We start from the raw sequence: 18,832 nt of genomic DNA on the forward strand, positions 1-18,832 counted from the left end.
TCAACTCTTCTTCTACAGAATAATCTGCACTAAGGAAGAAGGGAAGGAAGAATGGACCAACACTCTTAAGATAACATCTATTTAATAATCTACTTCCTAGAACCTACCTGCATAGAATTGGAATATATCAGTCCCCTAACTGCCCATTGTGCAACTCAAACCAAGAAATGGATTCGGAACACCTCAAAATCTGTGCTTCAGTGGCTGGCCATGATAATATCTTTGAAAAATATTGGAGTGCAAGAGGTCAAATGACTTTATTGTCAAACGCCTGGCATTAGAAAACAACAACTTCCTAGAACCTAGTGAAGTGTATTTCACGTGGATTAGGTCTAAATACAGTATCTGATTCCTCTTGTCCAATTTTTACCGAGGATTTTTACTTATAGTTCAACTAAAATTTTCAGTTAATATAACTATAGGAAACAAGCCCACTACCGATACTGTACCAAACAATGCTACTTGACAATCTTAGATTATCTAATGTAATAAATCGACTAATTCAATTAAGACATTTATAAAAGGGCTAATGCAAACCAAAACAACAGATACAAAGACTTAATGACAGATTTAAATGAGTGAGATAAGAATTGCATGATCTAGTACTTACAATTTTGACAGTAGACTTATGATGAAGACTATTAAATTTCAAGATAACAAATGCTATGTTTTTAATATAGTTGTGACTTTGCAATAGAAATAATAATCTTCACTTCGCTATCACATACATGGCCACAGTTTATGAACGAACTGGTGCTGGTTTCATTCTCATTGCTGGAAATATTGTGAATTTAATGGATAATTTGAATAGAAAATTCGCCATTTACTAAGAACAACAAATGTGTCAAAAATATGGCCATCTTAAGCTGGTAAAGCCATTACAAGTATTCCAAACACACATAATGTAATACAAACCTTTTTTTCATGTTCTTGCATTTCTGTGTTTGCATTTTCTTTCTCTTCGAAATCTTCTTTCACAAAGTTATCCTCCATCATTGACGACTTGACAAAAGTGACATCTATTGGAAATTGAGTATAGTATATATCATTGAGCGCCTCTATGAATAGTTACCAGAACAACAAAATTTAATTGAACTATGCAGCTCACATTGTTGTTTCAACATAGGGAGTTTCTATTTCAAATGTTGCCAGAACCAAAGCTTTTCATAATAATAAGTTGGCGACACTAGCGAATTTGACAGACGACAGGTAGTTGGTGAAGTGACAGTATGATGTTTTGGTCATGTGCAAATAAAAAGAAAAGACGTTTGAGTAGTGTAAAAATGTAGACTGAAAATCTTACCATTTAACGTATACAATCTCAAATTTTAGGTTGTAGTTCAGTATGTACACATTTTGTCATGATATTAAGATTAGATTTATCTTTCCAAACTGCCCGGGTCTATAAGCATTTGTGTTATCATTATTGATAAGTTATGTAAGTTAACTTCTAACCATGAAGCCGTAAAGTGCAGTGTACCGTCCAGAGACGTAGAATATTGATGACTAATAATGTAATGTATATTAAATTTGTGCATTCTCTTTGTTAAAATTGTTACTTTACCATTTCAACTCAGTTTCTTTCATGAAACAAAAGTTATTAATCTTAAATAATTACTGGTATAGCATTCTTACTTTATCATGAGTTATCAAGTATAATGATCCTAGACGTTAATGCGTAATTCAGCATTTGTACCCTGTACCCCAAATAGAGTAATACTACGATATATAAACATCACATAATATTTTCAAGACATCGAAACAGCGAAAAAAATGTAGGCCTCTCTCAGACTTTAATTACACACTCAAGAATGATGTCATAAAGATTACTAATCTGTATCAAGTTGATAGATGTATTTCTACAGGCCATGTTCAACATACGGTCATGTGCTCAGGATAAAGCAATTTCAGAATGATCGTTATTTTTAGAAAATTTAGAATGTAGCTACTTGCAACACCTAGTATAGGACATCATATCGCTTGGCTGTGATTGCTCTTTTATCTAAAGAAGAACAGGCTATGGTAGGTCTTACTGTGGAAATATATTATAAGAATCTTATACTAGCTTAGTGATAAGAAAGGAAATTGAAAATTCTAGATTCCATTACATTATAGTCAAGTTTAATTCTCTTAGTTTGGAAACTTGGTCTTCTATCCAAAATGTTATTAAAAGTGTTGAGAATAATTATACAGCTCATGTGTGATACTGATAATATTATGTATTATATGTTAGTAGCCTATTATTGTTGTTTAGTCTACTGCCCGAAGACAGGTTTGAACTCACAAGTGACACTAATGAGGCAATTAGGCCAGGAGGTAATGGGGTAGGATGACCAGTTCTTTTCCCCTTAACCTGTTATTATCATCAGTAACTTAAATCAGTATGCAAAATTTCATATTCGAGCAATAGCTACTCATAAAGAAACGAAAGTTTGATGCGATGAAATGCCATTTGTTCTCAATTCACATCAGAATTGCCTAATATTTATTTTATTGTTATGAGTTTTCTATTTATATTTTGAACTGATAATTTATTCCATTCTCTTCAAATATATTTCGATATGGTACCAGTATACATTGCCCTTTTGACAAGCCAAATTTGTTGTAATGGGAATAGAAGTTCATGCGCTCAATGTAGGCTACATAATATGTTAGAAACTTAAGTTTTCAATATTAATTACTGCATTCCTCATATCTTTGCTTCAAACATTATTTATCATAAACATTTTTTTTGCTTATGCTTTTAACTGATTTTTTTTAATAATGCATTAATTAAATATTTTAAGAAAATTATGTTTTTAGTACTTATAGTTGTAGTATAAAACTGTTTAGGAAAGTTAAGTACAGTACTGAATTTTGCAATTTCATATTTTAAACTATTTCCATGCTACAAGACATTCAGAGCACACTTTAATTATTCTTTCCATCGTCCTGTCCACTTGGTGAATTCTTGAATGTAGGCTACCTATTTATTTATTTAATTGAAATACATCAATTCCCTAACTGCTCATTGTACAATTCAAATCAAGAAATGGATTCGGAACACCTCAAAATCTGTGCTTCAGTGGCTGACCATGACAATATCTTTGAAAAATATTGGAGTGCAAGAGGTCAAATGACTTTGTCAAGCGCCTGGCATTAGAAAACAACAACAAGAATTAATTTGTAAGAATGAACCTTTTTAAATTATTAGTATTTTTTGGTAATTATATACTTCAACTGACGGCATGTTTTGTCGACAAAATTTATTTACAACTCCTTGATTTGATATGGGGAATACGTACAAACTACCAAACTAGAGCGGAAAGCAATAACAACAAACCTTATCACAGTCCTCGACCTCATGTCATGTAGCTATCCCCTCATCAAACTCACTCTAATATTGTCACATTTTTCTTCCTCATGTCACTTAGCTATCCCCTCAAATAATCTAATCTTTACCTCAAAACATTTGTGGAAATGTACGCCGGCAGAGAGTAAAACATAGTGCAACACTATCAGACACTAACACTGATGTACTTGCCTCCATGATAGCACAAGACAAAATGACAAATCAACTCATTAATACATCTCATCACTCTATATACTCCAGAAGGAACATCAAAACAAATGCATCAACCTCAGCCACCTCCTATTAACTATACTATACATTGAAGTCTACCCAAGAATGCAAAACTTAAAGTCGTAAGTACTAACTAGATACAATGAAAATTAATGCTCTCTGTTCAATTTTAGTAGTTTCTACGTATTTCTCAAGTCAAATCAAAGACTTCTGAATAGCCTACATTTTGTCTAGAAAATGTGCCATTAGCTAAAGTAAATCATTACCTTTACCTGGAAAATTAAATATATACCTTACTTAAGAATTCTGACTATTTTATTTAATTATTACAAATGTAAAATTGTACCACTGGTAAGGTTCCTAGTTCATTCCATAGCTGTTTGAGAATATGACACATATGAACATTATCACAAAGTGTGTATTTACATAGTGATGATACTGATATTTACTTCATAGGATTGGCCCAATAAGGCGGTATGGAGGAAGTACCTTTAAGACTTAGCTCAGATGAACGAGACTTCGAAATGGACGAAAGTGACTTCCTTCTGCAGCCACCAGAACACGAGATTCGTACGAGTGCCTTCCGTTATCGTAGCTCCAAACGGTGTTCCAGATGCATCTCACTTCTTCAGTGTGGGTATGTGGCTTTTCTTTCATTTACTTAAGAAAAAGAGGCTTTATTTTTTCAAGTAAGCTGGTTTCCATGTTCCTTACAACACACTGTAGGAGAATAGTTGAGAATTTTAAGGAATTAATGATATTATAAATAATGTCTCATTCAGAAGCAGCTAGGAGCTTTTTGTATTAGTCACTTGTCATTTATGGCTTCTTCAACTGACGATAAAGTTCATAATTCGCAGTAAACAAACATATGTACCCAATTACACATATTTCTTTATTATTATTTATTTGTTAATGTATTTATCCAATTATTTGTTGCATACTGAGACATTTAATCGTACCCGAAATTAGGTTAGGTTAGAGAAGAATTTACAGTTACTACCGGTATGTAGTTATTTAAAGGTAGTACCGGTAAAGGTATCTCCTTAGATGTCATGAAGGGCATGGAGGAAGAGCTTGCTAGTTTACATTATTTATTGTGATGGATACATTTTTGCGAAGTAATAATCGGTACTCTATGCAGATACAGTCTCATAAGTAGTCCGGATGGCTCGGGCGTAGAAATTGGTTATCACGATTTCACTCTAAAACTTGTTTTGAAATTAAGATTAGTATTGTCTGATTCAAAATCAACAAAAATATTTGTGGATTATCTACAAATTTATAAAGAAAAAGAGTTGCACTATTTCTTATTTCGTTGGGATGGCGTCGTAGAAGTACACTGTTGGCATTCATTCATTCATTCATTCATTCATTTATTTTATTCCATAGATCTTACATGAGCAATGAAGCTTTAAGATGTGGAACATGTCAACATTTTACAATCTTACAATTACAATTTTTACAAATTTTTATAGTTTTACAATTTAGCAATTTTCTACAATTTTTACAATTTTGTACAATTTTTTTTTTACATTTTTTTACATTTTTTTTTTACATTTTTTTACATTTTGGCGAGATGTAGTGAGATGAGATGAGGTCCGAGGATTCGCCAAAATATTACCCGGCATTTGCCTTTTCGGTGGGGGGAAACCTCGGAAAAACCCAACCAGGTAATCAAATCAAAGGGGTTGATGCCAAGGACTCGCCATAGACCATCCGGCTTCAGTCCCACGGCTGGGGAAAACCTCCGAAGAAACCAAAGTCCAAAGGGGGATCCAACCCAAGCCCGAACGCAGCTCCGGATCAGCAGCCCAGCGAGTCCGTCGACTGAGCTACATCGATGGCTCTACTAAAAGTATACAATACATAGCCAATCAGATTATTACATTTACAAACGCAAACGATCATTCATAAGTTGAGCTATATTATAATACAAAACAATTTAATTAAATTTAAGGCATAAACAATTCAACCAGTTGTGATATACAGAAATTGATAATACATATCATGCAAACTACTTCAAATTACAAACACAAACAATTTATCTGTAGAGCTATATAGATTACTATTCAATTTAAAGCATATACAATTCATCGGCCAAAACTATACAAATATATACAATACAAAGTAGCATACTTTCATTAAGCTATACAAATTTGTGCAATTAATATCAAGTAGATTAATTCAATTTATAATCATAAACAATTCATCAGTTGAGCTATACCTATTACCATTCAATTTACAGTAGGTCTATATACAATTCATCAGTAGAGCTATACAGACTAGTAATCATTTTAAGAACATATACAATTCATCAGCCAGACTATACAAACATATACAATCAAATTATTTCAATTTACAAACTTATTATAAGCTTAAACAGTTCATCAGTTGACCTATACAGTATACTATTCAATTTACAGTACATACAATTCATCAGTTATGCTAAACAAAAAATACAATACATAGTAAACAGATTAAGTCAATATAAAAACATATTTTAGTTGAGCTATATAAAATTGTACATGTCATTTAAGTAGAATAATTCAATTCACAAGCATAAACAATTCATCAATTGTGTAGAAGGTATGAATATGTAGAAATTTGGTTAATTCTTTTCTGAACCTTTTCTCGTTGTTCTTCAAATCTTTAAGATAATTAGGCAGTGCATTGAAGACTGTTATACATGAATAGCGAACTCCTTTTTTAAAACAGCTTAGACTAACAGAGGGTAGATGAAGATCTGATTTATGTCTTGTATTAAAATGATGAATGTCTTGATTAGTACTGAATTTATCTTGGTTCTTAATATACAGCATCATTAGGGAAAGAATGTATTCACAAGGTAAAGTCAAGATTTCTAAGTTTCGGAAGATATTTTTACATGAGGTCCTTTTATGCACACCGGCCATTATTCTTATAGCTTTCTTTTGTAAAACAAAAACGTGTTTAGCTTCAGACGAGTTACCCCAGAATATTAATCCATATTTCATTACAGAGTGAAAATATGCAAAGTATGACATTTTAAGTAAGTTTATATCACCAATAGTAGATAAGGATCTTAATGCATAACAGGCAGAGCTCAATTTACGAGTAATACATTCTATATGCGTTTTCCAGTTCAAGTGATTATCCAATTCTAAACCAAGAAACTTTGTGCTTATAGATTCTTTGAGATGAGTTCCATTTAATCGAATACTGTAGGAAACCTGAGCACTATTGTGTGTACTAAATTTGACTGCACTGGTTTTATCAACATTAAGTGCTAGTTTATTTGCATGGAACCATTCATTCATTAGATTCAGCACTGTATTAGAAGTGTTTATAAAATGATCGTATTGTTTGCTTGAAATAATTACACTTGTATCATCTGCAAATAAAATTACATGGGATGAATTGTTTATGGTCAAGGCTAAATCATTAATATAAACTAGAAACAACGCATTAATACATAACAGATGACAAGCGCGGAACTTTCAACATCAATTTTCAGACAATCATGGATGTTAGAGGTATATTGGAGATTATAGATGTGAAATTATCACTGCATTAACACGTTGATTCGTTCACATAACACATGCTTAATGAACTAAATGTAATTATGAAGAATGGAGAAGAAAGTCGTCCACTATCATCTTACACTGGATGGTTCTGGACACGTACACCAAGGCAGGCAACATTTGCAAACGAAATTATACTAAACTTGAGGAATGTTACTACAGGGGTGTAGTATTGTGTGACAGGTTTGATTAGGTGTGTATTATGTGACAGATTAGGTTAGATTATATGTATATTATTATGTGAAAGGTTAGGTTAGGTTTGATTAGGTGTGTATTATTATGTGAGAGTTAGGTTAGGTTTGATTATGTGTGTAGTATTATGAGAGAGGTTAGATTAGATTATATTAGGTGTGCATTATGCGACAGGTTAGGTTAGGTTTGATTAGGTGTGTAGTATTATGTGAGAGGTTAGGTTAGGTTTGATTAGGTGTGTAGTATTATGTGAGAGGTTATGTTAGGTTTGATTAGGTGTGTAGTATTATGTGAGAGGTTAAGTTACTATGTGAGAGGTTAGATTAGGTGTGTTTTATTTGAGGGGTTAGATTAGGTTTGATTAGGTGTGTATTATTATGTGAGAGGTTATGTTAGGTTTCATTAGGTGTGTATTATTATGTGAGAGGTTAGGTATTATGGGAGAGGTTAGGTTAGATTAGGTGTATATTATGTGAAAGGTTAGGTTTGATTAGGTGTATATTATATGAGAGGTTAGGTTAGGTTTGATTGTATTATGTGAAAGGTTGGGTTAGGTTTGATTAGGTGTGTATTATTATGTGAGAGTTAGGTTAGGTTTGTAGTATTATGGGAGAGGTTAGATTAGATTATATTAGATTAGATTAGATTTGTTGTGTATTATGCGACAGGTAGGTTAGGGTTGATTAGGTGTGTATTAATGTAACAGGTTAGGTTAGGTTTGATTAGGTGTGTTATTACTGGATAATCCGCAATTTTTTTAGTTGATTTCTTATCAGACAGTACTAGTCTTAATTTCAAAACAAGTTTCAGTGTAAAATCGTGATAACCAATTTCTACGCCAGACCCGTCCGGATTTATACCGTAAAGTGGGGTGACTTTGAACACTGAGGTGACTTTGAACAGTAATTTAGTGCCTTTCTAAATTAAATGCTGTACCCAATTGCGAAAAAACTGTTTAAGTTGTCAATAAATTAGTTCAGTTTTTTCGCAATTGGGTACAGCATTTAATTTAGAAAGGCGCTACATTACTGTTCAAAGTCACCTCGGCGTTCAAAGTCACCCCACTTTACGGTATGTACTAAAAGTTAAGAATGACACCGAGTATAGTTGAGTCAATGTGGTGTCGGTTAAGAGGAGTTTTAAGCCTGTTCACAAAACTACGAACTGTAATAATAGAGACCTCAGTCACAAGCACTAGGCAATGCATCTTGTAAATCACGCGCTGATTTATAAGTGGTGGTTAGGAGAATTATAGACCGTTGATGGTACCAAAGGAAAATAATGAATGGCATCTAAAAGGAGTGGGGGCATGCCTTTTATGTTTATAAACTATACTGACTAACAATATTAACATTTAGTGCATATAAATCCGGGCTCTACTCATAAGTAAAGTTTTTTAAACAAATCAAAACAATAATACTACAATCAGTTGTATTTTTTATGAATGGATTTTAAATGAAGCCCATATGAACTGTAAAATTTGACCCAAAACATCCTTCTGGTTTGTCTGCTAGGCAGGTGCTTCTCGAGTGTTGGTTCAATTTCTACTTGGACTGAACACCTGGTTAGGTTCCCTCCCCCCACTCTTATGTTTTCCCTAGCTGTAAGGCGAATATCATATAATCTTTGGCTTCATCTCGCCCAATACCATCTCACTATTACCAACTCTATCGACATTAAATAAGCTAGTAGATGATACAGCATAAATAATCTACCAGACTAAAAAAAATCAAAGAGAAAAGCTACATGTCTCTGAATCTTGCAAAAAGTGAAGGTAAGCTAAAATCTACAGTACAAATGTTCTGAATTTTCAACATTTTTGGGAAAGGAAGTGAGAAAATGGTCCTAAAAGCAGAAAAGGTGCTACAAAATATCACTGGAAGAAGTGATGGAAACCAGTTCAGTGGCAGATATACTTCCTTCATGTTTGCTGAATGCTTACATGTATTTCTTAATTATTGTAAAAGTTGTCTTTTATTTCATACAAAATTGAACTTTATTTCTTCAGTGAAACAGTTAGGCCTATGAAAATATTTACCTATTTGGGTGAAATGAGCGTTGAGGGACTTCCGCCGATTTTGGAATAGACACCGACGCACTTGACCTGCCAATATAGAAAACAAAAAATCACACTCATTCGCTTTCACCTTCATCTTGACGGGATAATAAAAGCCTAAACTAATCTAACCTAAGTGCGTCGGTGTCTATTCCAAAATCGGCAGAAGTCCCTCAACACTCGTTTAACCCCTATTTGTATTATTAGTTTTTTTTTTTTTTTTTTTCCGAGAAATGTTGAACTAACTACACTTTTTTGTAATCTAATAAATTACATTACATGATTCGAAATTTGTTTCGTTTTTTGTACTATTACTAAAATGTAACAGTTTAAAAATGTTGTTTACATAACCAGAAATTGTAATAACATAAAGCTGTGTAGTCAGTGGATGTTAGATAAACAATATTATTGCCCCTGTTGTCACAATTGTTACTGTTTTACTTTTGTGTGTCTGGGAATCACTCGAGTAAACGGTGGCAGCCTTATTAGTGAGTCACATGTCGAGATGTTTCTATTGCGTACCTGTATCTGCTGATCTTTCACCATATCTCTGTCCCCAGCAATATACACCCTGCAGTAGATGTAACACAACATAACTGTAACACCACTGTGATCAGAAGTTTAAATCACGAACGACTTGTATTATTGATTTTTATTGTTGTTATTATTATTATTATTATTATTATTATTATTATTATTATTATTATAATACTAGCTGTACCCATGCGCTCCGCTGCACCCGTTAGAAATAAATATAAAGTAATTACTTAATTAAAATTGGACATTTGATCCAGGGAACATTCGTGTTTGATAGAAGAATAAATCGTTTAATATGTTACTTAATTTAAATTGTATTTAAAAAATTAAAATGCCACCATTTTGATGCAGAGACTACTCATTGGTGCAATGACAATTCCTTTAACATGTTTCTTAATTGTTATTACCAATTATTTTTGGAAAAGCGAAAATTACCGGAAAAATTTTGGCTACAGATTTATTATTATGTTATGTTATATATTATATTATATTTTATTTTATATTATATTATATTATATTATATTATATTATATTACATTACATTACATTACATTACATTACATTACATTACATTACATTATATTATATTATATTATATTATATTATATTATATTATATTATATTATATTACTAGCCGTACCCGTGCGCTCCGCTGCACCCGTTAGAAATAAATATAAAGTAATTACATAATTAAAATAGGACATTTGATCCAGGGAACATTCGTGTTTGATATAAGGATAAATCGTTTATTATGTTACTTAATTTAAATAGTATTTGCATAATTAAAATGCGATCATTTAGATCCAGAGACCACTCATTTGGTCATAAAAATTATTTTAGGAAATACAGGAAACGAATGTACAGAATAGCCTATCAAGTTTTCTGTGCATAAGAAACTATTTTAATCTTACTTGTCCTCGATTCACTCAGAAGTTACTGTAATAACATTATAGCATTATGTCCATCTAGAGAAACTACACTTTCCAATGGTGAATTAATAATTAATTATACAAATCGGTTAATTTAGCTTCTGATATTACTTCATACAAACACAGAAACTTTCTCTGTAGGCTATCTTTCATAGCTTTCGATTGTTGCTGTCCAAGGCCCCTTATAGACGAAGTCATTTGTTTTTTAATTCATTACACGGCCTTAGATGGCAGTTATTTTAATTTTAAAACTCATTTATCTCATTAAATATCAGTCCTATCAAAATTTTTCAAGGAATAAAACTTATCGGAAATTATTTTCAAAGAAACTTTTGTTATGTAACATTTTTCACAAAAATCAATAATAAGCGAGATATTTCGATTTATTTAATTCAGGCCCCCTTATAACCCCCCTTTTAAATAATGTATTTTGAATGCCATATAGCCTAAAATCTAAGTTATAACGAACTTAATTTATATTCCAATTTTCATTGAAATCCGTTCAGCCATTATCGCGTGAAAAGGTAACAAACAGACAGACAGACATACAAACAAAATTTTCAAAAAAGCTATTTTCGGTTTCAGGGTGGTTAATTGTATATGTTAGGACCAATTATTTTTGGAAAATCGAAAATTACCAGAAAAATTTCGGCTACAGATTTATTATTAGTATAGATTTCCAATGCTATGTATGTTTCACAGTGCTTCTGCAGCTTTTTTAAACGCATTTTAACAAACTCATTCTCAGAAAACATTTACACGATTTTACTGTTTCATATACAGTTTCATAACTTGCCTCCAATAAATACATATCATTCTTTACCTTATCATATTTACTGAAAATGATTTTCTTTAACACGAAATAATTGCTTGAAACTTTTCTGTATTCAAAAAAATAAAAATAAAACGAGGAAGCATTAGTACCAGTATTCATTTATACTTAATCTTTAACTAGTATAGTTCAGTAAGTGTGTTGCAATGTTACTTCACGTTAAAACTTTTAAGATAGCATCACTATCTTTTACAAAATAAGTGCCCTTATGTAGTACATTTTCCCTTTTCATTATTCAGTTATTCTTGTATTCAATAAAACTCTTTGTCAGTGCATATACCCTGCAAAAGAAAATTTGAACTTCTGACCATTTGCATTGAGTACCTAAGCAATCATTGTTGAAAACCATACCACTTAAAATTATTGTGTCTAGAGCGACATCTAAGTGATCCTGTAAAAGGACGTATATTTTATGAATACAGGTTGTTAATAACGTGTATGATGGAAAATTAGACCATATCTTATTTTTTTCTCTGATGAGGCTTGGTTCCATCTCCACGACAACATAAATTCATAAAAATATCGTTACTGGTGCACTGAAAAACCAGACTTTATCCACGAGGTTCTCCCGTTTGACAAGAAATTTGGTGTATGGTGCGCTATAAACAGAGAAAATGTTTATTTTTTTTTTATTTTTTTATTTTTTTTCAAGAGGCAGTACCTGTATCTTTAAGTATGTTAATTCTGAGTTTACATTCCATTTTCAAAAGTTGACTGAGATGGAAGGAAACTATGCATTCTTTATTTTTTTCTAAGTCAACATTTAAGTGTGCTGAATAGTGTTTGTAAATGAATATCTGGAGGTTCAAACACAAGGTGGAATTTTAATAGCCGAATAGTTAATACCATTTTTTAAAAGAAGGAGAGCCTAATAGAATGCTTTAAGAAACTTCAGATTGACAGAAATCATTCCACTGTGCAAGAAGCTACAGGGTTTTTTGTATGTTAAACGACCAGGACTTCAGTTTTTGGATGGAATTTTTTCATTAGATCATGCGTCATATGGATATTTTGTATAACCATCTGCACCATCGTGATGCCAACTCCATTAGTATCTATAATGCAGTAAATGATTTCCTGAAGCAATCATGAAAGAAGGAAACAAACTTCCTTCTGTTACTCATGAACAAGAATAAACTCCTGCCATGAGGAAAAGGAAATGGAAATCGCAATATCTAGTCTTTGCAAAAAATGTGTGTGATACCCATTTCTTAACACATAAAGGAGAGATTTGCTTTCGATAAATATCTGTTGTCAGCAAAATTGTTAAATATTTTTCTTTTCAAAGACAATACAAATTAAATACAATTTTCTTCATCGAAGTTTAATGAAACCATTGAAGCTTACCCTATTTTGTGCAAAGAATAACTGAAAACTGAACTATCTGTTTTGTCTGAAAGGTAAGATTTCCGTAGTATCTCAGGTTTAAAAATATATTCTAATTTGTTCTTTTGTATTGTATTGTATTGTATTTATTCACTTCCGTGATATTTGTACATTGCTTCACAGCTAGAATATGGAACATGTCAAAAAAATCTTAATAGTACTATAGAATCTCAATTACAGTTACAATCTAATTGAAATATATATAGAAGAGTTTTACAATATAGTCTACTAGTAGAATGCAAAGGTTAGTATCAGTACTAAATACAAGACGGAAATATTCATGAAGCATTGTTAAATGTCATAAATTCACTTACAGAATAGAAGGCGTGAGAAATTAGGTACTTCTTTAATTTGGCCCTAAATAATCTTATGTTTTGAGTTTGATTTTTATATCCATAGGGAGGCTATTAAAAATTTTTACTGCAATTTAATGCACTCCTTTTTGATAGCAGGATAGACTTGCCGATACAGGACACTGCATACAGGAATTGAGCCGATTCCTGTGGTAGGCCATGCTTGACAAACACAGATTTATTTTTTTGAGTGACCTTGGCACTTCTTAGATCTGGAAGATCAAGTGCTTCAATATAATTACTTAACGCATCAATCAGTACTATATAATGCTTTTCACAAAGATCAAATATGTCACAACTAACATCCATCCATGGTAAATGGGGTATATCTTTATTTTAGCTTTGTTGTCCTGAAACTTCAGGCAAGTCTTGCAACTTTTAACAATTTTTTTTTTTTACATCTTGGCTGATTCCTAACCAAAACATGGTGTCTTGTGCTCGGCCCAACATTCTGTTAATTCCTAGATGACCAGTGTGCAGTTTGGCAAGCATATCCGATTTCAGAGCTTATGGCTATTTTATGTAAATTTGTGAAAAATTAATTACATTTACTTAAATTGTACAACTTACAAATTAATTCAAATGTCTTAATTTTGGAATTATAAGGAATGTCTTTCGTGTGCAGTCCAAAAAACTGAATTCCATCTTTTAAATTGACTGCATATTAAATGACTTTGTTTAGGTAGTCTTTCGAATAATAGTTGAAGAAAATAATTATTAACGAAACGAATTATTCCCAAAAATATTATTTAAATCGAGTGATAAGGTATCATGAGAAAGTATGTGTTACCTTCCTGACAGTCTTTTTTTTTTTTTAACTTCTAATTTTTATGTAGCCCATTCTAAAGCTGATATTACCCAGCACAGTATATGAGAAAGGGGCGACGTGGATGTCTGTACTTATTAATAAGCCAGCATACCGAAAAAGATAACTGTGGATTGTGTTTAATATAAACTTAGGCTCTACTTTCCATCTTTGTCGTTGCTCCATCACAGTCCAAAGTTCTTGGATTCAAATCTGGCCGAGGGTGATGAATTTTAAAGAGCGACAGGATGTTTAGGATGGTTTCCTTTAGGAGGAAAATAAAGCTGTGGGTCCAATATCGTAGATTTATGGCACGTAAAAGACCCCTATTCCTAATAGAAGGATTCAACCAATATTTATCAGCCATTTCTTAGCCATGATTAATAACCTCTGCAATTGAATCCTCTAGATTCAAAACCCCCTAAAGACTATTTTGTTCAGAATTACGCCCACATATTGCTTGCTGAGAATAAATTCTAGAGATTTATAAAGTTTTAATACAAAAAGCCACTAAATTTAAAGCAAAAGGTTTGTTAAAATTCACTGTTAGGTTGAAAATTCCCTCTATTTGCCTCCAGTCACTGTCAAAATCCTTTAATTTGTGAAAGTAGATATAGAGAATTTTGAATTTATAGGATTCAATTGAAAGTGTTATTGAACAAAATGATACCACTGCTTTATTTTCCTTTCGATGATTTTTAATGCCCTTAAAAATTAAATGTATCTTTGTTGTGTTTTTTTTTCAATCATCTCCTAACAGTACAAAGTCCTGTATCCATTCCTTAACGTGAACAGCTAGAATAATGGAATGGAATAATAAAGAGCATCACTCTCAGCAAATATCTTCATGACGTTGTTAACAAATAAGCATCACCACGCTTGAAGTCGTAGATAAAAGAATGAATGTCTCAATATGAAAGCTATTAAACTAATTATGTATTTATATTTTTATGGCTGTGTAAATATGTGGTAGTGTACAGGCTGAAATAAAAGTTTATTCCTTGTTTTCATATATCAAGTGAACATTATCTTAAGTTGTTATCATTATAACCTTTGTGTAACCAAGTCTATAGGGCGATGAAACGAACTTTGGGGCGTCATACGGAAGTTATTGCGGTTTATTTCCTTACGAGGGAATGCCAGCCTTAGTTGCTTTCATAGGTGCACTCACATCCGAAGTAGGCAGTACACAGCTTGTGATAAGAAGTTATTATGCAATCCTTGAGCACCGCCAACTACCAGCTGCTTTTATTGATTAGATAAGGAAACCAGAGGAAATATACTTTTTATGACAAGCTGTGCTATTTGTGATTCATGCATGAAACACTTCAGCTCTCGTCAGTAGCATATAGGTGTGCATGTTACGTTCATAACTCATGCAAACTCTCTCGCTATAAAATGTCTCTCTCAAAATACATGCATGTGGACAGTGAACACGTTTTGATCTCGTGCTTCTAACGACGCCGGAATGATGTCCGAAACGCGTTTTATAGACAGGAACGGAGTGAAAATTTTACCACGTAGGAACCACAACAGTAGCGCCCTGTCACTCGCTGTCATTTCGGTGAATGAGAGTGCTTCTCAGTCGACTCTTCAGCTTGAAGAGGATTCTGAATTAATTCCAGAAGAATCAAAGGGTGCAAAACAAAATACACGGTAAGACAGTTTTGTTTGAATAAATTGCACATAATATTCTAAAAATTTCAATATTTCTTTACAATTGCGTTACCAAAGAAAGGTAGGATATGTTTACGTACGTGACTTTTAGTTGAGTCATACATACTGTAAACAAAAGATAAATTGAGCGGGGACGGCAACTTCACACAAGAGTAAGCGCGGAAAGTTGCTGTGAAAGTTGTGGATACTGGAGAGGCAGGATCGCATGCCTTGCTTGTGAGGTTTTTGGCAGGTGAAAAGCGAGTTTTTTTGTAAGATCGTGTTTCAGTGACAGGTTAGATTTGGTTAGTTCAGGCTTTTAGTATGCCTTGCATATACACATTTTGGTTGATAAGTGGGTATGGATATAATATATCCACCTTCCTTTTGTAAGGCAGTTGTGGTCCGCAGGTAACTTGAAACGGGTCCATGGAACCGAGATGTGATAATATTTTATAAAGACAAAAAGAGGAAGTATTAAAGTTCTCTGCAGTCCCTATTTTACAGCAGAATATTGTGTTTAATATCAATGCAACACTTTAAGGAAAATATGTTTCTGTGATATGTATACATTACAAACAATACAGAAAATGAGCTCATCTACATTGTAGATAAAAAACATGTTAAACTCTGAATAAAACTTTTATCGTAAAATGATTCTTCACAATGATTTAGTTCTCTTACTCACGAGATTTTGACGCAGATTATTATCAGATGTCTTGATAAGACAAGCATTCCGAAGTCAACATCAGGAAAGCTACTACGATGAAGACTTGATCTGTTGGTTTAAGAGGAAATATTGTGGAAGATTTAGTTTTTACTTTCTCGCCGTATGTTGTATAAAAGAGAAACTTATTGAGATGTTGCAGAAAAAAATCGGTTTCGAGTGTGCTTCTAATCGAAAACTTTTTTCCAGAAAAGTTTTAAATCTTAATGGTATTCAGAAATAGAGCAAAAATATATTTTATTTAAAGAAAAGTAATTTTTTTTCATTGGAATTATATTCCGAATTGACAGATTTTTTCATACAAAGGATATATGGACGAAAAAGAAAGTTAATTTAACCATAGTTGTTATGAAAATAGAGAGAAATATGAAGATTGTATTTTCCTGTGATAACTTTACTTTCCTAAAAAATTTCTTCTTCCCACAAACGAATTATGTAAATGCCTGGCAGGCTGAGTAGAACCATTCGGAATTACTCTTTTTTAAATTATTAGCCATCACTAGTTCTAAAGTTATATTTGTTAAGTGCAGGCGAATTTCTTTATGAACAGGGCATAGTACGAGGGAGAGTCAAAAAGTAACCTTAAGAATTGTTTTATTAATTGAATATGTACAATAAGACTACAAACACTTTTTAACATTTTTAACATCACTTTTTAACATAGTTCCCACTACGTTCAATGCAAGTGTTCCTGTTATACTATGTTGAAAAGTGATGAAGTGTTTGTAGTCTTATTATACATATTCAATTAATGAAACAATTATTAAGGTTACTTTTTGAGTATCCCTCGTATATTTCAAGAACTTAACGTTTCTTGAGACATTGCACTTTTAGGGTAGAGTTGGGCCAGTCAGAAGTTACAAAATCTTTTAGGTAGAGCGTGCATGCATTGTATGCTTCACCTGACATAATTAGGAACATTAAATCCAGACGTTTGAGATGGGCATATAGAGTGTTAGTTGGGAGTCCGGAGGGAAAAAGACCTTTGGAGAGGCATTTCTGTCTATTGTCTATACATGTGTTCGTGTTATCTTTAGAAAGGGTTCCTACTTCGAACTGCCATTTGTAAGTAAGTTAGGTAGAGCATGTAATCGTGGTCGTCTGTTTATGACGTGAATTTAAATTATTTTACTTAAACAGCAAATTGAAAGTTTGATTCCAAAACTCTTTTAAATGTGTACATAGTTATTTGTTCATTAAGAAGGCCATGCTAGGTCATTGACTGCTGCAACATTTTTATTTGGAAGATGGCACTTTCTGGAGGAGAGAAATTAATCAAGGTGGCAAATCTCCTTTGTTATGCCCTACACCATTGAAATTGAAGTCCTTACCTGTGGAGTAACGGTTAGCGCGTCTGGCCGAGAAACCAGGTGGCCTGGGTTCGATTCCTGGTCGGGGCAAGTTACCTGGTTGAGGTTTATTCTGGGGTTTTCCCTCAACCCTATATGAGCAAATGTTGGGTAACTTTCGGTGCTGGACTCCGGACTCATTTCACCGGCATTATCACCTTCATCTCATTCAGATGCTAAATAACCTAAGATGCTGATAAAGTGTCGTAAAATAACCTAATAAAAACTATTACTGTTACTGTTATTACTATCCTACCACCACCATTATTGTTAGGCCTACTGCAACAACTACTGCCACTAGTGCTGTTACTACTCTGGCTAACTCAGCTTTAACAGTGTGGATGAAAGAGAAGTAATAGAGGAATAAAAATAACTGACTGGGTAATTCCCGTTACTTGAATGAGGAAACCTGTGTACTGGTACATAACTGACTAATGTTGTTTTCGTTGAGTTAAGCTGCTAGCTGGTAGTGAATGGGCCCTATATCACTGAAGATTATTTCCTATCACTTTCAGTTAGCAAATAAGCATTTCTTTCCTTGTTTAATGTTCATTTGGTACTTACATGTTACTTAACGTAAGTGGTTGAATAAATAATACAGTCTGAAGTAAGATGTTTGAAGTGGAAGCTTTTATTCTCCTCTCTAAATATCCCTTTTACTGCATTCAGTTTTGATTAATATTGTAACTCATTTTCACTTTACTTTTAATTTATAATAATTATTAACAGTATTTACATCGTACTAATATTGTCGCATGTGGTGTCAAACTTGAATTGCTAACTCAGGAATTTTTCTTATTACTTCTTCCATGGAAATTTCTGTGTTGAAATCTTGCAAAATTAGTCTAGAGTAAAATACGTTTCAGTAGTTTACCATTACTACTG

At 32.7% G+C, this 18,832-nt stretch overlaps 2 protein-coding genes across 6 annotated transcripts in view; one reads left to right on the plus strand and one right to left on the minus strand.

Moving 5' to 3' along the window:
• LOC138703589 (sorting nexin-4-like) overlaps window positions 1-1,039 on the minus strand; it is a 34,404-nt gene extending 33,365 nt beyond the window's left edge. The window contains exon 1 of the mRNA XM_069831601.1: window positions 916-1,039. Coding sequence (XP_069687702.1) covers window positions 916-996 — 81 coding nt within the window. The 5' untranslated portion in view covers window positions 997-1,039. The remainder of the gene's footprint in view (window positions 1-915) is intronic.
• A 167-nt stretch (window positions 1,040-1,206) lies between these two features.
• Window positions 1,207-18,832, plus strand: part of LOC138703586 (probable phospholipid-transporting ATPase IIB) — a 54,793-nt gene continuing 37,167 nt past the window's right edge. The window contains exons 1-2 of one of the 5 annotated variants that reach the window (XM_069831593.1): window positions 1,207-1,343; window positions 4,019-4,199. In XM_069831593.1, the coding sequence (XP_069687694.1) occupies window positions 4,039-4,199 (161 nt within the window). In that variant the 5' untranslated portion in view covers window positions 1,207-1,343; window positions 4,019-4,038. Of the gene's footprint in view, window positions 2,023-3,553; window positions 3,685-4,018; window positions 4,200-15,304; window positions 15,872-18,832 lie in introns of those variants that run through there. The other 4 variants (XM_069831591.1, XM_069831594.1, XM_069831592.1 and 1 more) reach the window with 4 other exon arrangements.

This window comes from Periplaneta americana, chromosome 7, assembly GCF_040183065.1.
Source record: "Periplaneta americana isolate PAMFEO1 chromosome 7, P.americana_PAMFEO1_priV1, whole genome shotgun sequence".
NCBI lineage: Eukaryota > Metazoa > Arthropoda > Insecta > Blattodea > Blattidae > Periplaneta > Periplaneta americana.